The sequence below is a fragment of the Lepus europaeus genome, chromosome 10 (genome assembly GCF_033115175.1).
Source record: "Lepus europaeus isolate LE1 chromosome 10, mLepTim1.pri, whole genome shotgun sequence".
NCBI lineage: Eukaryota > Metazoa > Chordata > Mammalia > Lagomorpha > Leporidae > Lepus > Lepus europaeus.
In genome coordinates, this window is record NC_084836.1 from 7,198,518 (window position 1) to 7,217,740 (window position 19,223).

Genomic DNA, 19,223 nt, shown 5'->3' on the forward strand with positions numbered 1-19,223 from the left:
TGCTGATGCACCTGGGGAAGCAGTGGAAGATGGCCCAGGGCTTGGGCCCCTGCACCCACATGGGAGACCTGAAAGAAGCTCCTGGCTTCAGCCTGGCCCAGTCCTGGCTGTTGCAGACATTTGGGGGAATAAACCAGCGGATGGAACACCCATCTCTTTCTCCCCCCTCTCTGTAACTCTGCTTTTCAGATAAATAAAATAAATAAATAAATAAAAAGAATTCAAGTCTCTCTGCCTGGGCTGCCCTCTCATAGAACTTTATTCCAAAAGGCATGTAGATAATTTTTTTCAACTTATCACATTGATAGCACTATTAATGTAGTCTTTAATTTTTTAATTTTTTTTAGATTTATTTATTTATTTGAAAGTCAGAGTTACACAGAGAGAGGAGAGGCAGAGAGAGAGAGGTCTTCCATCTCATGGTTTACTCCCCAGTTGGCCGCAATGGCCAGAGCCGCGCTGATCTGAAGCCAGGAGCCAGGATTTTCTTCCAGGTCTTCCACTTAGGTGCAGGGGCCCAAGGACCTGGGCCATCTTCTACTGCTTTCCCAGGCCATAGCAGAGAGCTGGATCGGCAGTGGAACAGCTAGGTCTCAAACTGGTGCCCATATGGGATGCTAGCACTTCAGGCCAGGGTGTTAACCCACTGTGCCACAGCACCGGCCACATAATGTAGTCTCTAAAAGATGTTTGTAGGGGCTGGCCTTGTGGTATAGTAGGTGAAATCACCACCTGCAATGCTGACATCCCATATGGATGCCGGTTTGTGTCCAGCCGCTCCACTTCTGATCTAGCTCCTGCTAATGGCCTGGGGAGACATCAGATGGCCCAGTACTTGGGCCCCTGCCACTCACATAGGAGACCCAGAAGAAGCACCAGGCTCCCTGGCCTGGCTCTGGCCATTGCAGCCAACTGAGGAGTTAACCAGTGGATAAGGGATCTCTGTCTCTGGCTCTCCCTCTCTGTCTCTAACTCTGACTTTCAAATAAATAAATAAATGAATCTTTAAAATATATTAGATATAGTGAGCAAGCATTCTCATCTGCTGCTCTGGAGGTCTGTAATTACCCCACTTGGAGCCGAAACCAAGAGCCAGGAACGCAGTCCAGATGTCCCATGTGGGTGGCAGGACCCAGACCCTTGAACCATAGCTGCTGCCTGCAGAGCCTGCATTAACAGGAAGCTAGGTCTTGAACCCAGGCTTTCGTATGGGATGCGGGCATCTTACGTGTCAGGCCAGATGCAACTGAAGAGACAGCGATATTCTAAACATGAAGACGGCTACGGGTCACAGAAGGGCAGTGTGTGGTGTGCTAACGGCTAGGAGCTCAGGCTCCAGGTGCAGACGGAGCTGGGTTCCAGTTTCTGCTGTACCCTTCATGTACTCTGTGACCTTGGGCAAGTCGCTGTCTCTCAACCCCAGTCTCCTTGCCTATGAAATAGTATTTAGTATCTTCCACATGGCTTTGCTTTGAGAATTTATTGAGATCATGCATGTTTTCACCATTTGACAAACTTTACAAAATACAAAGTCCTTTTATTTTGTATATTTTAATAGATTATAAAGCTTGTCATTTGTAAGTACAGGTTAGATGTGTAAGTAGCTCGGGGTTTAATGACCAGGAAGGTATTTCATCCGGTGCTCTACTCATATTCCAAGTAATATTCAGATCAAAAATATGTTTATGATCTTTTATATTTATGCTTTTTTTTAAAAGATTTTATTTATTTATTTGAGAGGTAGAACTACAGACAGAGAGAGGGAGAGACAGAGAGAAAGGTCCTCCATCCACTGGTCCACTCCCAAAGCAGCCACAGCAGCCAGAGCTGAGCTGATCTGAAGCTAGGAGCCAAGAGCCTCCCCCGAGACCCCAACACGAGTACAGGGACCCAAGCACTGGGCCACCCTCCTACTCTCCCAGACCACAAGCAGAAAGCTGGACCAGAAGACGAGCAGCCGGGACAGGAACCGGCACCCATACAGGACACCGGTGCCATAGGCAGAGGCTTAGCCACCATACCACAGTGCTGGCCCCGATATTTCTGCTTTCTTCCTTTCTTTTTCTTTTTCTTTTTCTTTTAAAGATATATTTATTTACTTGAAAGGCAAAGTTACAGAGAGGCAGCACGAGAGAGAGAGAGGGGTCTTCCATCCGCTGTTTCACTCCCCTAAGTGGCTGCAATGGCCAGAGCTGGGCCAATCCGAAGCCAAGAGCCCAAAGACTTGGGCCATCTTCCACTGCTTTCCTAGGCCATAGTAGAGAGCTGGATTAGAAGTGGAGCAGCTGGGACTCGAACTGGCGCCCATATGGATGCCAGCACTGCAGGCAGCACTTTACCTGCTATACCACAGCACTGGCCCCTCTTTCTTTTCTTTCTTTTTCTTTTCTTTTTTTTTTTTTTTTTTAAGATTTATTTATTTATTTGAAAGGAGAGGAAGAGGCAGAGAGAGAGATCTTCCATCCACTGTTTCACTCCCCAGATGGCTGCTAAGGCTAGAGCCGAGCTGATCCAAAGCCAGGAGCCAGGAGCTTCTTCCAGGTCTCCCATGTGGGTGCAGGGGCCCAAGTACTGCTTTCCCAGGCCATAGCAGAGAGCTGGATCGGAAGAGGAGCAGCCGGGGATAGAACTGGTGCCCACATGGGATTCCAGTGCCACAGACAGAGGCTTAGCCCACTGTGCTACAGTGCTGGCCTCTGCTACTCCACTTCTGATCCAGCTCCCTACCAATGTACCTGGGAAAGCAGCAGAAGATGATTCAAGCAATTGGGCCTCTGACTCATATGGGAGACCCAGAAGAAACTCCTGTCTCCTGGCTTCAGATAGGCTCAGTTCAGGTTGTTACAGCCATTTGGGGAGTGAACCAGCAGATAGAAGATATCTCTCTCTCTCTCTCTCTCAGCTCTACCTTTAAATAAATAAATCTTTAAAAAAAAAAAAAGAACAGAAAGTTCATGGAAAATGGAATTAAAAGATAAATGGATTTTGGTGCCAGAATACCTAAGCACATGCATACTTGTATTTATGCCACAGATCACCTTATAACTTGAATTTTTAGAAGGCCATTATTTGTTCTTCATAATTAATCATTTATAGCAATTAATCATTGGATCAGAAGAGGAGCAGCCGGGACTAAAATCGACGCCCATATGGATGCCTGTGCTTCATGCCAGGGCTTTAACCCGCTGCACCACAGCACTGGCCCCAGTAAATAAATTTTTAAAATAAAGGATGTACAGTCTAATAAAGTGTCAGGGGAAAAAAAAAGGCAGGGATCAGTTTTCAAAGCTGTTTTATAGTCAGGAAAATGAGTCTGAAAGAAGCTTAAATGTCTCACTAGGAGCAGCAGAGCCAGAACCAGAAACCATGCCTTCTGCTGCTTCCTTGGATGTCCGCTGGTCTCCCTTGAAGGGCAGTTCTGCACTTGGAACGTAAATGCTCACATAACTAACCCTATATGCAATGCTTGCCCCTTTCTCCAGAAGTCATGATTGAGTTGACAGTACACCCTTTTCTAGTTATGGGTAGGGCTAATTATAGAATATACTGCGTCTGTAAAATGCAGTTGTTTATATTAAAACAAGCCAGAAATACGTTTTCTGGTAACCGTGTACCCTGAGTTCACCCATTCAGGCTGGCTTCCCAAGTTGAAGCAAGAAAAGCAATCATGGAAAAGACCGGAGAAGCTCCGAGTTCTATGAAAGGAGCAGGGGAGGAAGCCACTTCGTGGACGCCATGAGACAGAGCACGGGGATCAGGAAGCAGACACAGGAGGAGCCAGGACCCGAGGGGGGGAGTGCAGAGACGGTGCTGCTCGCCTTCCCCTCCTCTTGGGCTGTGGTAGGAAAGGCTGTGGGAGCAAATGACAGTCAGGGTCCAGAGGGGGGAAGAATATCAGGAAGTTGCTTGAAATTTGAGTACAAATTGATCATGAGGATAAAATTTTTTTTTATTTTTTATTTATTTATTTGACAGGTAGAGTCATAGATAGTGAGAAAGAGACAGAGAGAAAGGTCTTCTTTCCGTTGGTTCACTCCCCAAATGGCTGCCATGGCTGGCGCTGTGCCTATCCGAAGCTAGGAGCCAGGTACTTCCTCCTGGTCTCCCATGCAGGTGCAGGGCTCAAGCACTTGGGCCATCCTCCACTGACTGCCTTCCCAGGCCACAGCAGAGAGCTGGACCGAAAGAGGAGCAACCGGGACTAGAACCCAGCGCCCCCATATGGGATGCTAGTGCCGCAGGTGGAGGATTAACCAAGTGAGCCACTGCGCCGGCCCCGAGGATAAAATATTTTTAAGGCCAGTTTATATATTCACTATATGGGAAGGATGGAGCTTTTTCCTTTCTCTGATTTCTAGTGCTGGAAGCTATCACATTTGTGCTCTTATAAAATGTAAAAAAAAAAAAAAAAAGTGTATGTGTGTAGCTATTTTAGCTTTTGTTGTTTAAAAATAATATTTCTTACTATTTTTGTGTAAATGTGTATCACATATTAGGCCAGATACATCTCGAATTTGCCAGGGACCCCCAGTAGTGGGCAAGCCCACCCGTGACATGTGTGTTAGCCAAAGGTGCCCTTCTCTATGTCCTTTGAAACAAAATCTTACTGATGTTAGTGTCTCTCATAACATCAGACGTTACTTACTTTGAATCCCCTTTTCCCATTAGAATTCAGAGGCTCCTGAGAATGAGAACCATGTGTTACTGAGCTGCGTGTCTCTAACACCCAGCCCTGGCTGTTGAGAGCACGATGCTTGAGTGCCTGCTGTGAATCGTGGAAAGAGTCAGGCCGCTCAGTCGGGATGTAGCAGGTGTCACCTTTGAGAACAGGCTTCACACATGAGGACGTGTCTGCTGTTTGTCTCCCCCATGAGCTGTCAGCTCCACGGAAGGCAGGGACTTTGTGAATCTGGTCACTGCTGCATCTCCAGCAACATGTAGGGTGTCTGGCAAGTAGTGTGCCTTCCAGTCTTAAAGGAGTACCCAGAGGGGGCTGGCGCTGTGCACAGTGGGTTAAAGCCCCAGCCTACAGCACCAGCATCCCATATGGGCACCAGTTCAAGTCCTGGCTGCTCTACTTCTGATCCAGCTCTCTGCTATGGCCTGGGAAAACAGTAGAAGATGCCTCTAGTCCTTGGGCCCCTGCACCCACATGGGAGACCTGGAAGAAGCTCCTGGCTCCTGGCTTCGGATCAGCTCAGCTCTAGCCATTGCGGCCATTTAGGGGGTGAACCAGCGGAATGGGAGACCTCTTGCTCTCGCTCTCTCTGGCTCTCTCTCTCTCTCTCTCTCTGTAACTCTGTCTTTCAAAGAAATAAAATTATTCTTTAAAAAAAAAAAGAGTCCCCAGAGAAAGCAGCATTTTCGTGAGGAGCTAAGGAAGAAGTCAGTCTATAGGATGAGGCGGATGGAGAGAGACTAGCTAGTTCGTGAGCCCTATAGCAGGCAGGCAAATGACAGAGTAAGTAAATGTGTGCCCTTTGTTATTTTTATCGACATCTCTATTTTTCTTTTCTTTCTTTCTTTTTTTTTTTTAAGATTTATTTATGGGGCCTATGCTGTGGGATAGTGGGTAAAGCCACTGCCTGCAGTGCCGGCATCCCATATAGGTGCCAGTTCAAGACCTGGCTGCTCCACTTCCAGTCCAGCTCTCTACTATGGCCTGGGAAAGCAGTGGAGGATGGCCCAAGTGCTTGGGCCCTGCACCCACATGGGAGACCTAGAAGAAGCTCCTGGCTTCAGATTGCATAGCTCCAGCTGTTGCAGCCATCTGAGGAGTGAACCAGTGGATGGAGGACCTCTTTGTGCCTCTGCCTCTACCTCTCTGTAACTCTGCTTTTTAAATCTTTATTTTAAAGTATTTTTTCTTTTCTTTTTTTTTAATGAAAGTTAGAGAGAGAAGAGAGACAGAAAGAAAGATCTTCCATCTGCTGGTTCACTACCCAAATGGCTATAATGGCCAGGGGTTGGCCAGGCTGGAGCCAGGAGCTTCATCTGGGTCTCCCATGTGGGTGCAGGGGCCTAAGCACTTGGGCCATCTCCTGCTTTCCCAGGAGCATCAGCAGGGAGCTGGGTCGGAAGTGGAGTAGCCTTGAGAACCAGCGCCCACACGGGATGCTGGCATCGAACACGGCAGCTTTACCTGCTGTGCCACAGTACCGACACTCAGACGTCTCTTATTTTTCAAAGGGTTTTTAGTGTTATAAGCATTGTAATAGTAAAGAGAAAATGTGAGAAGGAAGTTACCACTGAACATTAAGGAGGAAGAACTGTGGATTCTAGGATCTGACTTCCCTCACGTTCTTTAATCCTTTCCTGTAAAACGTGTCACAGATTGTACTTATTTGTCGTCATTGATCGGATGTCTTTTTCCCATCTGGACTGAAGCTGTGTGTGAGTAGAGGCCGTAGGAGTTTCTAGCACCCTCTGCAAGGCCTGACCCAGTAGTGGTTGTTTAGTAAATGTTTGCTGGGTGATTGAATGGAAGAGAACCCTGTCCCCCCCCCCGCCTCCCAGTCCCTGCCTTGGTGGTGATGACCAAGTAGCCCAGGCAGCAGAGCTAAGGAGCAGTGCCTGCCGGGAGCACCCGCCACCTGCGTAAGCACGTGTTCTAAGAGGAGACTTCAGTGTTCAGGACAAGCCTTTACTGTAGGTGATAGGCAGTGTGGTTTTATAATTTGGATGCCGCTGAATGACTCTTCAGGCTTATAGAACTGACGGAAGTGTAGAATACACCAATAAAGTCGGTATAATTCACTGCTACAAATATGAATGTTTTAGTTGTCAGCATGCTGGGCTGCAAGTAAGGCCCCAAATCAGCCTGGTTCTTCTCTCACCTTCCCAGTGAAACGCATTCTCCAGTGTGAAGCAAGAGAGAGCAGTGGTGTCTGCTGCTAAACTAAGTTGCATGTGCCTGTTCTGGGACTGGTGCCTGAAGATAATAAGGAGAGAAATGTACAGGTTATTAGATCGAGCTTTGGGAAATTTATGCAAGGAACGGAATTTAAATAAGGTACTACTTGAAATTACATTTAATAATTAATATTTATTAGATAATTGTACCAAGCTTTTATTTCCCAATTAGTCATTTTTCCGATGGCAGTCAATGCCTTTGCTCAAGGCAGGTGAAAATTTGATTTCCACGGGGGTTGGAGAACGAGCTTCTGTCTCTGTGGCTTGGGTTTCTTTTCTTTTTGTTCCAGTTATTTTCTGACAGGCGCTCAGTGATTCACCATCCATCAGCTGTACAGACATCTGCTCAGCTATATATAGGCTGCTCACGCAGACCCACTTAGAAACAGGTGATGGATTAGATTCACGGAATTCAATAATAGCAAAGGTAGAAAGGCGCATGCTTGTGAGCAGATAAGTGTTTTGCTTAGTTTTTATTGATCTAAGAAGTGGTGAGGAATCTAAATAGTGATGTCCAGTGAAATAGATTGTGTCAGTATATTCCTGCTCTCGTGAATTTCCCCAGCCACCACGTGTCTGTGGACATAACATGAACTGCTGGGAGGGTGGACAAGCAGTACATTATGGACCCCTGAATCTGCCTCCTGATGTGGGTACATGTATGTGCCTGTGTGGTAGTTACTGAAATTATTTCCTCTAACATGCACAGTCCGTAAGGCCTGTAAAGACAGGTGCATCATACTGAGAGTGCTTAAAATCAAGAGAAATTAAGATAGTCTAAAGAAAAGGAAAATTCATATCAAAGTCATTTTGCAGTTGAAAGTCTGAGAAGAATTGTTGTAAATTTACACCGCCATGCAGTAATTATAAAATAAAAATGGAGTATAGGTTGACTGTCATAATTCTGGTGTATTGTTCCCCCTCTTTCCTCTAATTTTTTTTTTTTTTTTTTTTTTTGGACAGGTAGAGTTAGAGAGAGAGACAGAGAGAAAGGTCTTCCTTCCGTTGGTTCACTCCCAAATGGCTGCTATGGCCGGCGTGTTGCACCGATCCGAAGCCCAGGAGCCAGGTGCTTCTCCTGGTCTCCCATGCGGGTGCAGGGCCCAAGCACTTGGGCCATCCTCCACTACCCTCCCGGGCCACAGCAGAGAGCTGGACTGGAAGAGGAGCAACCGGGACAGAACTGGTGCCCCAGCCGAGACTAGAAGCCGGAGTACCAGAGCCACAGGCAGAGGATTAGCCTAGTGAGCCATGGTGCTGGCTAAGGGGGGGAGGAATCTTAAAAAAATTCCTGGAAGGAGCCGGCATTGTGGTTTAAGCAGATTAAGCTGCTGCCTATAGCACCGTATGGGGCGCCAGTTCAAGTCCTGGCTACTCCACTTCTGATCCAGCTCCCTGCTGATGTGCCTGGGAATGCAGCAGAGGACATGGGCCCCTGCACCTGCATAGGAGACCCTGAAGAGGCTCCTGGCCTCCGATCAGTCCAGCTCTGGCTGTTGCAGCCATTTGGGGAGTGAACCAGAGGACAGAAGATCTCACTCTCTGTCTTCCCACTCCCTCTAATTCTGCCTTTCAAATAAATAAATCTTAAGAAAAAAAAGTCATGTAAAATGTGTATTAGAAAAAACCTATTCATGGATTCCGAATTTTCTGCATCAAGATCAACTGTTGGCCGGTGCCACGCTCAATAGGCTAATCCTCCGCCTTGCGGCGCCAGCATACCGGGTTCTAGTCCCTGTCGGGGCGCCGGATTCTGTCCCAGTTGCCCCTCTTCCAGGCCAGCTCTCTGCTGTGGCCAGGAGTGCAGAGGAGGATGGCCCAGGTCCTTGGGCCCTATACCCACATGGGAGACCAGGAGAAACACCTGGCTCCTGCCTTTGGATCAGCGCAGTGCGCTGACTGCGCCGGCCGTGGAGGCCATTGGAGGGTGAACCAATGGCAAAAAGGAAGACCTTTCTCTCTGTCTCTCTCTCACTATCTACTCTGTCAAAAAAAAAAAAAAAAGGATCAACTATTTCTACAAACTTTTGAAGTACTCCAGTACATACACATGTGTGTGTGTCTTTGTATAAGTGGATTCAGCCTTTATCATATTATCCATAAAACACCTGAATCAGAAGTTTACTAAGGAAGATTTAGCTTTCATAGTTTAGTTTCATGAAGTAGAAGTTTTCCATAAAGTGTGACCGTTTCTAAAGTTTGAAGGTTTGCTTAGGAGGGGCTGCTGATTAATGTTTCAAAGTCATTCTTGTGTACCAGCCATTGCTTTCTTTTTCTTTTTCTTTTTTTTTTTTTTGACAGGCAGAGTTAGACAGTGAGAGAGACAGAAAGGTCTTCCTTCTGTTAGTTCACCCCCAAAATGGCCGCTACAGCCAGCGTGCTGCACCGATCTGAAGCCAGGAGCCAGGTGTTTCCTCCTGGTCTCCCATGCGGGTGCTGGGGCCCAAGCACTTGGGCCATCCTCCACTATCCTCCTGGGCCACAGCAGAGAAGCCTGGACTGGAAGAGGAGCAGCCAGGACTAGAACCCAGCGCCCATATGGGATGCTGGCACTGCAGGTGGAGGATTAACCAAGTGAGCACGGCGCTGGCCCCCAGCCATTTGCTTTCATTATTACTGTCTCTTTGAAGTGTTAGGGTTACTGGATTGCAGTGTTTCCTATTCTCCGAAATCAGATTGGTTGTTAATGTGCTCATCTTCTAATGGCTCATCTTACCCTGTAAAGTGACACCGACGCGCCCTCCCTCCCTCCCAGCACTGGCCACTTGGCTCTCCTTTTCCTTTCCCACAAAGAGGTGCGCTGCACACTCAGAGGCCCAGAAACCTGGTGCAAATCCGGCTTTGGCTGTGTGACGTCCCGCAGGTTGTTACAGGTCTGAGATGATAATTGTGCCGTTCTCGGGGGTTTTTTAGGAGAAGAGAGGGTTAAATAAATTAAAGGTTCTTAGACACCTGGGTTTGATACCAGCCTTGGGCTGTTGATTCCAGCTTCCTGCTAGTGTGCGCCCTGGAAGGCCCAGGTAATCGGTCCTGGGCACCCTGGTGAGGTCCTGGGCACCCTGGTGAGCGATCGGATGTGTCCCTGGTCCGGCTTTGTCCCGGCTTGCCCGGCCAGTGGAGCATTTGGGGAGTGAATCAGCGGATGAGAGTGCTGCTCCCTGTGTCTGTGTGCCTGTTTGTCACTGTTTCTTTCTATGTCTCATCTGATAAATTTAAAATGAATAAAGAGGCCGGCGCCGTGGCTCAACAGGCTAATCCTCTGCCTTGCAGCGCCGGCACACCGGGTTCTAGTCCCGGTTGGGGCACCGGATTCTGTCCGGTTGCCCCTCTTTCGGGCCAGCTCTCTGCTGTGGCCCGGGAAGGCAGTGGAGGATGGGCCAAGTGCTTGGGCCCTGCACCCCATGGGAGACCAGGAGAAGCACCTGGCTCCTGCCATTGGATCAGTGTGGTGCACCGGCCGCAGCACACCAGCCACGGCGGCCATTGGAGGGTGAACCAACGGCAAAAGGAAGACCTTGCTCTCTGTCTCTCTCTCACTGTCCACTCTGCCTGTCAAAAATTAAAAAAAAAATTAAAATGAATAAAGAGCATGTTAATCGCTTATGTAAGGTCTGACACATGTATTGTAACACACTCAGTGATTCTTGTGGTCATTTGTGGGTTTTTTTAATCTTTTAAAAAAAGATGATTTTGAAAGATAGAGAGGAAGAGACAGAGATCATCCATCTGCTGTTTCACTTACATATAGCTGTGATGATCAGCACTGGGCCAGGCTGGAGCCAGGAGCTTCATTCAGGTCTAGCATGTGGGTGGCAGGGGCCCAAATACTTGGGCCATCTTCTGCTGCTTTCACAGGCCGTTTATTTTTTTTTATTTTTGATAGAGTTAGAGAGAGAGACAGAGAGAAAGGTCTTCCTTCCATTGAATCACTCCCCAAATGGCCGCTACAGCCAGCGCGCTGAAGCCAGAAGCCAGGCGCTTCCTCCTGGTCTCCCACGCGGGTGCAGGGCCCAAACACTTGGGCCATCCTCCACTGCACTCCCGGGCCACAGCAGAGAGCTGGACTGGAAGAGGAGTAACCGGGACAGAACCGGCACCCCAACTGGGACTAGAACCCGGAGTACCAGCACCGCAGGCAGAGGATTAGCCTAGTGAGCCGTGGTGCCGGCCTTCACAGGCCATTTAGCAGGGAGCTGAATCGAGTGGAGCTGCCAGGACATGAACCAAGGCCCAAATGGAATACGGCCATTGCAGGCAGTGGCTTTACCTACTAGATCACAACACCAGCCCCTAATATTTGTTTTATTAATGTAGTTATTTTGCTGATATATAGTTATAATTTATTCTGAAATCAAGTTCCTAAATCAGAGTGAGTGTTTAAATGTTTTGCGGAAGTTGATTACCTGAGCTTCTTCAACCCTGGCCTGAACCATCGTCTTCCTCAGCTGCTTTGTCCACCCTGCCAAGGGATGAGTCCAGGTGATCACACCCAGGTTCTGGAATCTGAACATTTGATTCAAATCCTCTTACACCTCTTCTTCTTAGTATTATTTTTTAAAATTTATTCATTTATTTGAAAGGCAGAGAGAGAGAGAGAGAGGTCTTCCATCGCTGGTTCACTCTCTGGATGCCACCATGGCCAGAGCTATACTGATCTGAAGCCGGGGAGCCAGGAGTTTCTTCCGGGTCTCCACATGGGTGCAGGGCCCCAGAACTTGAGCCATTTCTTCTGCTTTCCCAGGCCATGGCAGAGAGTCAGATCAGAAGTAGAGCAGCTGGGTCTCACACCGGCACCCCGTATGGGATGCTGGACTACAGGTGGCGGCCTTACCTGCTACGCCACAGAGCTGGCCCCTCCACCTCTTCTTAGAGAACTTTAGGTACATTTCTGAATCCCTCTGGGCCTCCCTTTCATCACCTGTAAAATGGAACTAATACCTGTCTCCATGAAGATGTTATGAAAGTTAAATGAATTAAAATGTGAAAGTATGAGGTGAGAGTACATGGAAAGTAGAATTGAAAAGTGTTTCTTGGCTGGTGCTGTGGCTCACTTGGCTAATCCTCCGCCTGTGGTGCCAGCACTCTAGGTTCTAGTCCCGGATGGGGCACCAGATTCTGTCCAAGTTGCTCCTCTTCCAGGCCAGCTCTCTGCTGTGGCCCGGGAGGGCAGTGGAGGATGGTCCAAGTGCTTGGGCCCTGCACCTGCATGGGAGACCAGGAGGAAGCACCTGGCTCCTGATTTCAGATTGGCACAGCATGCCGGCTGTAGTGGCCATTTCGGGGGTGAACCAATGAAAAAGGAAGACCTTTCTCTCTCTCTCTCTCTCTCTCTCTCTCTCACTGTCTACTCTGCCTGTCAAAAAAAAAAAGTGTTTTTTTTGGCCAAAAAATTTTAAATCCATGCACAGGAGAGTCTTCAAAACGTTCATGAAAATGCATAATAAGGACAAATGAATGGGTTTCAAAATTTTTGGAGTCTTTGTGTATGCAGAACTGTTGTCTGGTACACAGCACACACTGTAAATATCGGTTACTCTTTGGGGGCTCCTGCTGTGTTTTTCTATTTAATTCTCCAAGGCCTTGCCTTTTAAACAATGTTAATTTGTGAGAGAATACCTCTTAGATTTTTTTTTCAGACTGTATCATCATTTTGAGATGTGGTTGAATTAGAGAAAAAAATTATGAAATGCCTATTATGTATTAAGTATTGGGAGGCATATGTCAATAAGGTATATTCCCTGCCCTACAGGAGTTAATGCTTGTAGAAAGATTAGGTCTGTTCGGGGGTAGCCATTACATAGCATAGGGTTTTTACTCTATCATGTATAAAAAGCAGCTCGGAGTGGGCCCAGAGTAGTTTTTGAATGCAAGGGAGTGAGCCGGGGGGGGGGGGGGGGGGGGGTTCAGAGGCAGTTCCAGTGGGCGTTTCCAGGTGAAGTGAATAAAAGAGGTGGCGCTCAGGGCAGAGACATAGGCAGCTACACTGAGTGTGGGGGAGCGTGGTGGGGCACCATCGGAGAGGGGAGTGTGAGATTAGCACAGGTGTTTTAGTGTTAGTATGGGGGAGGGGGGTGGTAGCACCATTAAAGAAGAAAGGATGGAAGTAGATTAGGTTTCTGGGACAGAGGTTCTGCTTTGGCTGTGCTGAGTGTGCGATGCAGGCAGGTGCCTGCTCACGATCCTGCCGTTCAGGGAGGCCTCCCTGAGAACTGCTCTGTGTACCCGGCAGACACTGGGACCTGTGGTCCCTCCCGTGCCCAGCAGGCCTGTAATTGAACACGTAGGTGAAGGGGCTTTCCTTGGCGGGGGTCTTCCGAACAGCCCTTCTCTGAATCTTGCTTATTTAGCCTCTGTTGTGCTGCATAACATGGAGGTGTGACAGCCCTGAGGCCTCCTTGACTTTGAAACTGAGATGGTTGATTTTAAGTTAAAAAAATAAACCCGTTGAGTTGTTTCACCGAGCAGTGTTGCCATAGTGGAAACAGGAGAACGCCAGTCGTTCCCCCTCGCCCGGATGTTTCTTGGTTGTTTCACCTCAACAGAAAGAGGCTCTGAGTGAAGAGGAAGAGGAAGAAAAGAGATATGAAAATGGTAAACTATCTTCTAGTCTAGAAAAATGCATTGCCTAGTGAAAATGGCTGTAACTTTTACATGCAAGAGAAAAGATTTTACAGGTAACCAGTGCATCCCGACGTGTGTGAGTAGCGGTATCAGTCACTCTCTGACGGTGGTAAACATTTGCTGAGGAAGCCTAGGGGCCTCTGGAAAGATCTTTCTGCTGGGTGGCCGTCCTTGTTACGATCTCTTCTTTGAGTTTCGAGTTAGTGTTTTAAGTCTCAGGAGGACGCGGTGTTGTAGGAGGTTTTGAGCAAGAGACGGGACTCTGGCACTTTGTGGATTGTTATCGCCCTGCAAGACCCTTCGCAACTTCCTCTCGCCGCCCACAGCAGAATACGGAAACCCTGCTGTATCAGGCCACTTCTGCAATTGCAGACAGTCACAATGCAAGGGCTCCTTCTGCCACACGGTGCCCTCCTGGATTTACATTCTCCTTGCATTTGAAAATGTGTTCTCTGAGGCCGGACGCCCGACTGACCCCTCCTCTCCCCTCTCTCTTTGCTGCTCTGCAGTGCTGCAGTTGAAGCTCCAGCAGCGCCGGACCCGCGAGGAGCTGGTGAGCCAAGGGATCATGCCGCGTAAGTGCCCCTTCTGTTCCTCTCCCTCCCCTCTGCCCGCTGCCTTCAGGAGGTGCTGGTGTGGACCCCCTGCCACGGGAAGCACCCGACCCGCAGCACCGCCAGCAGGTTCTAGTCTCCACTCTGCTTTCTTGTGATTTCCAAGTCCAGGGCCTCTGAATCGTCAGCGGTTCAGATAACAACCCTACTGATCAAGTTCGGTGAAACAAGCAGCGTTCAGGTTTAAAGAGTGCGGTGGGTCCACCCTTGGCTTCTGAGTCACACCTCTGAAAGGGTCTCTCCGCCCTGTCCCACTTCCCTTTCTTGCAGGGCAGCTGCTGAGCTGAGGTGTCGGGGGACGGGGGGGGGGGGGCACTTTCCACACAGGCTGTGCTTGGGGAGAGAAACTCTTTTCTTTCTTTCTTTCTTTAAGATTTGTTTATTTGAAAGATGGAGTTACAGAAAGGGAGAGGCAGAGGCAGAGAGAGAGAGAGAGAGAAGTGTTCCATCTGCTGGTTCACTCTCCCAAATGGCTGCAATGGCTGAGGCTGGGCCAGAGCGAAGCAAGGAGCCAGAAGTTTCATCCGGGTCTCCCACGTGGATACAGGGGCCCAAGCACTTGGGCCATCTGCTGTTGTTTTCCCAGGCACATCAGTAGGGAGCTAGATCAGAAGTGGAGCAGCCAGGATTCAAACCAGCGGCCATATGAATGCCAGTGCTACAGGTGGTGGATTAACCCAGTGTGCTACAGTGTCATTCTCAAGAAACCGCTTTTCTGCCTGGTGTTTTGGATGAACCATGGTTTTATTTAGAGGGAGGCTGGCAGGGGTGTGAGTATGACAAGGGCAGGGGTGGGATGCAACTGTCACCATGTGGGCTTGGTGGCTGCAGAACTAGATCCCTCTGGCTTCCTAGTGGGTGAACGGATGTTTCCCCTGGCTCCATGCCACTGACCTACTGCCACGATACTGCTCCAGCTCTGCTTCCTTGAAAATACTCCAGGACCCATTGCGTGCAGTCCATGTGGCAAGATAAATCGTCACTGCTCTCGATTTAGAAGGGCGAGGCTGAGGATGCACAGGGAGAGGCGTGACTAGGGTAGTGGAGAGCATGGGTGTGCCGTGCAGTGAGTGAGCTGGTTGCCGTGTTCACGAGTGAGAGGAGGAGGATGAGAGCTCAGGCAGGCTTCCCTGAAGAGGAAATCGCTGAGCTGAGGTCTAGAGGTTGAGATGCAGTCAGCCATTGAGAAAGCAGGAAGGAGGTGCAGAGAGAAGGAAAAGCAAGCGCAAGGCTGGTACAGGCAAGACCTCCGTGTGTGTGAGAATTACCAAGAAAGCCCATGTGGCTCGGGGCGTGGGGAGTGAGGGGAGAGGAGGCAGGGGAGGTCCAAATCCAGACCTGTCAGTCACACAGAAGAGGTGGGTCTGGTTTTAAGCACAACAGGAAGCCACTGAATGAGTGCATTTAAGCAAGTGAGATTAGGGTTCTCCTTAGGTCATAGTGGTGGTAGGTTCAGAGTTAGAGCTGTGTAGCAGGTGTAAGGAGTCTGAGGTCCGTTTTCTGTGCTAAACATCAGCCGGTGAGCTTATGTCTCAGGTTAGTCTTTTTGTTTGTTTCAGTTCACTACCAAACTGCTTACCTCCATTGGCCTGTTTTCTTCCATCACTCCAGTGAAAGGCCCCGCCCCAAACCTTGACGTGCTGGTGGCTTGTGTGTTGGGCCAGTAACGTAGCCAGGCAGGGAAGTGCTGTGCATTATAGGACACTGGGTCTGCCCATCTGCAAGCCTCGTGGAGAGGAACAAGTCACCCAGCATCTCCTCTGCTGTCCTTTCCACCAAGGGCGTAGACCTGGATGGTCCAGGGACCAAGAGATATGTGAGACATGGTAACTGCCTTCAAGACACTAAACACCACCACCTGTAACACCAGAACTCAACCTGTGTATAAAATGAAGACCGAGTCGGTGTTGATGCGTGAGGTGGTGACAGCAGCGACAGTGGTGCTGACAGTGTAGGCTACATCTGAGGGTCTGTCGGAGCTAAAAGCTGTGCAGAGGGAGTGCCCGGCTTTCTCTCATTTAGTAACGGGGACTGCAAGAGGTCATTGCTTAACAGAACTTAGCTAGCGACTATGACCTCTGTGCTTAGCATTTCTGGTGGTTTTCCACGCTGGTAAGACGAGTGATGCTGGCACTGACACTATGGCGCAGTAGGTTAATTCTCCGCTTGCGGCGCCAGCATCCCGTATGGGCGCCTGTTCTAGTCCTGGTTGCTCCTCTTCTGATCAGCTCTCTGCTGTGGCCTGGGAGTGCGGTGGAGGATGGCCCAAGTGCTTGGGCCCTGCACCCGCATGGGAGATCAGGAAGAAGCACCTGGCTCCTGGCTTTGAATCGGCACAGCTCTGGCCGTTGCTGCCATTTGGGGAGTGAACCAGTGGATGGAAGGCCTTTCACTCTGTCTCTCCCTCTCACTGTCTATAACTCAACCTCTCAAAAAAGTAAATAAATTCTTTAAAAAAAAAAAAAAAGACAAGTGATGCTGAAGTTAGATCTCCTTATCTGCTTGTGTCTCTTAGATTGTGAGCTCCTTGAGAAAGTGTTTTCTGTTTTTCTTTTTAAGATTTATTTATTAATATGAAAGAGTTATAGAAAGAGAAACAGAGATGTTCCATCTGTTGGTTTGTCACTCTGCATATGGCTGCCATGTCTGGGGCTTGGGCCAGGCCAAAGCTAGGAGCTTAGAACTCCGTTTGAGTCTGCTACGTGGGTGGCAGGAGCTAAGCACTTTTCCCATCTTCTGATGCTTTCTCAGGCACACTAGCAGAGAGCTGGGTCAAAGTGGAGCAGCCGGGACTCCACCCTGTGTTCATATGGGATGCTGGAGTCACAGGCAGCAGCGTGACCCACTGTGCCACAACACCGTCCCTAAGGAAGTGTCTTATTTACATTTCTGTGTGCAATGCCTGGTCCCCAGTGACTGAGTGAAGGCAGCCAGTTGTAAATTGGTGGTGTGAGAGACACAGACAGACAGACGAAAGCAGATACCACTCTCTTGCAAATGTTCTGGGGTTCTGGCTGTGGAATTTGAAGTAGCACTTCCCTTTTGTCAGGAGCCCAGACTGTAAAACTGTTCTGAACATCTAATTACACACTTTGATTGTTCTCTACCCCATGAAGTGGAGATAGGAGCCTTTCTTACAGAGTAGAAGGATCCGCCCTGTGAGTGCTGCGTCTCCCCACCTCCCGGGCCCCCCAAGAACCGCCTTCAGCCGTGGACCCAGGGTTGCTGCTCAGCTCTGCCAGTGAACACTTAGATGAGGAGAGGGGGTGGTTTCAGGTGTGACTTTCCCTGCTCATCTGTGCACCTGCTGCACAGACTGGGTCCTGAGTTCCCAGGGTTTGTGGCCAGCCTTCATGCATGAGTAGACCCATCCCACTGCTCCCCAGCGTCCCTAACTCCTGCTGTGGAGTCCCGCATCCTCTGCCTCCCTGGCATTCCTCTGTCCTGCCATCGCCCACTAACCCCACATTCCACCCTCCAGTCTGTATCTTTTAATACTCTTTTTTAAAAAAAGATTTATTTATTTATTTGAAAGAGAGGGAGAGACAGAGAGAAAGGAGGGGGTAGAGAGGGAGGGGGAGCGGGGAGAGAGAGCAAGAGAAAGAGAGAGAGATATCTTTCATCTGCTGGTTCACTCTCCAAATGGCTGCAACAGCTGGGGCGGGGTCAGGCCGAAGCCAGGAGCCCAGAATTCCATCTGAGTCTCCCATGCAGGTGCAGGGGCCCAAACACTCAGGCCATCTTCCACTGCTTTCCCAGGTGCACCAGCAGGGAGCTGGATCAGAAGTAGAGCAGCCGAACATGAACCAGTGCCCATGTGGTACACTGGCGCTGCAGGTGGCACCTCATCCACTATGCCACAGTGCCGCCCCCCCACTCCGTATTTTATAAGGAGAATGGGAACGGTGCTTGAAGCGACTGGGCGGCAAGCTGTTGGTATTTGGAGACGTGCTACCTGCCCACTTCCATTCCCATTTTGCTGGCCTGAAGAGTCTGAAAAGAGCCCTTAGGTTTAGCTTTTTGTACAACTTAGGAGGTAGTCGGGCCCTCAGCCAGGGCAAGGAGCATGGGCGTCATTTCTGGTTCATCCCTTTCCTCGGGTTCCTCTCACTGCAGTGAGGAAAACACCAGTATGTTCGTTACCCAGAACAGCGCTCGTTGTCCCCCACACGCCTGGCTCCTGGGACGCGATGTGCTTCCATGGCTCCCTTCCTTCCAGGTTGTTCATGCCTCCGTTTGCCATTAAATGTTGGGGCGTGCCCTTCCCACAGTTTTGGGGGATTAGAGGCGCCTCAGATTCCCATAGACTCCTCTGCTGGTCCGCACTCTGTTCACAGCATCTTCTCCGTGGGGTCGATCCTGCACTGGGAAGCAGGATCCTTTCCCAGTACCCTTTTTTATCCTCTCCATGCAAACGTGTGTTTAGATTTAACACCACGTAGCCCTACCACGTAGAGTGCCAGGTAGCAGAGGGCTCTGAACCGTCTCTCCGGTGTTCGGAGCTCTGCGCGTCCTGAGGGAGGACGGTGCATCCAGGAGCTGGTCTTGCAGGATGAGCTCACAGGAGATGGGCCCTCGTGTGGCACTTGTTCTCGAACATAGCCTCCCCACAGACTTTCTCTCTGATGAGTAGAGGTATGTGAGGTCATGGGGTTAAAGTGAAAATTAAGAAAAATAGGGAGGCCGTTGCAGGGCAATAGCCTTTTAAAGGAAAACGTGGAAGTTTTCCTAGCCTAACCCAGACATGACAAGAGGCTCCTGGAGTCTTTCTGGATAGAAGAACACTGGTGGTCTCTTCCTTCTCAGCCTCTTGTTACTCTGTTGAGAATCCTTGAGAAAAACGCAGTCGCAGGTCTCCAGGCCTGCAGGTCGCATGCGGCATCTCTCCAGTGCAAATAGTGGAAAAACCTGATACCCTGCCAGGCACATGAACAAATAATGACTTTTGTTCTACAGGTTCTCTAAAGACCTTCCTTGTTCTATCTTGAGTGAGCTCATTTTCTTGTTCTGTTTTTGTTTTTCATCTTAAGTGCCATTTCTGTATACCCAGCCAGTACCACTGGTGACACTTTGGGT

At 49.2% G+C, this 19,223-nt stretch overlaps 1 protein-coding gene across 6 annotated transcripts in view; it reads left to right on the forward strand.

The window, feature by feature from the left end:
• MRTFA (myocardin related transcription factor A) overlaps positions 1-19,223 on the forward strand; it is a 153,634-nt gene that overhangs the window by 102,526 nt on the left and 31,885 nt on the right. For all 6 annotated transcript variants that reach the window (XM_062202806.1, XM_062202801.1, XM_062202803.1 and 3 more), the window contains one exon: positions 14,043-14,108. In XM_062202806.1, coding sequence (XP_062058790.1) covers positions 14,043-14,108 — 66 coding nt within the window. The remainder of the gene's footprint in view (positions 1-14,042; positions 14,109-19,223) is intronic.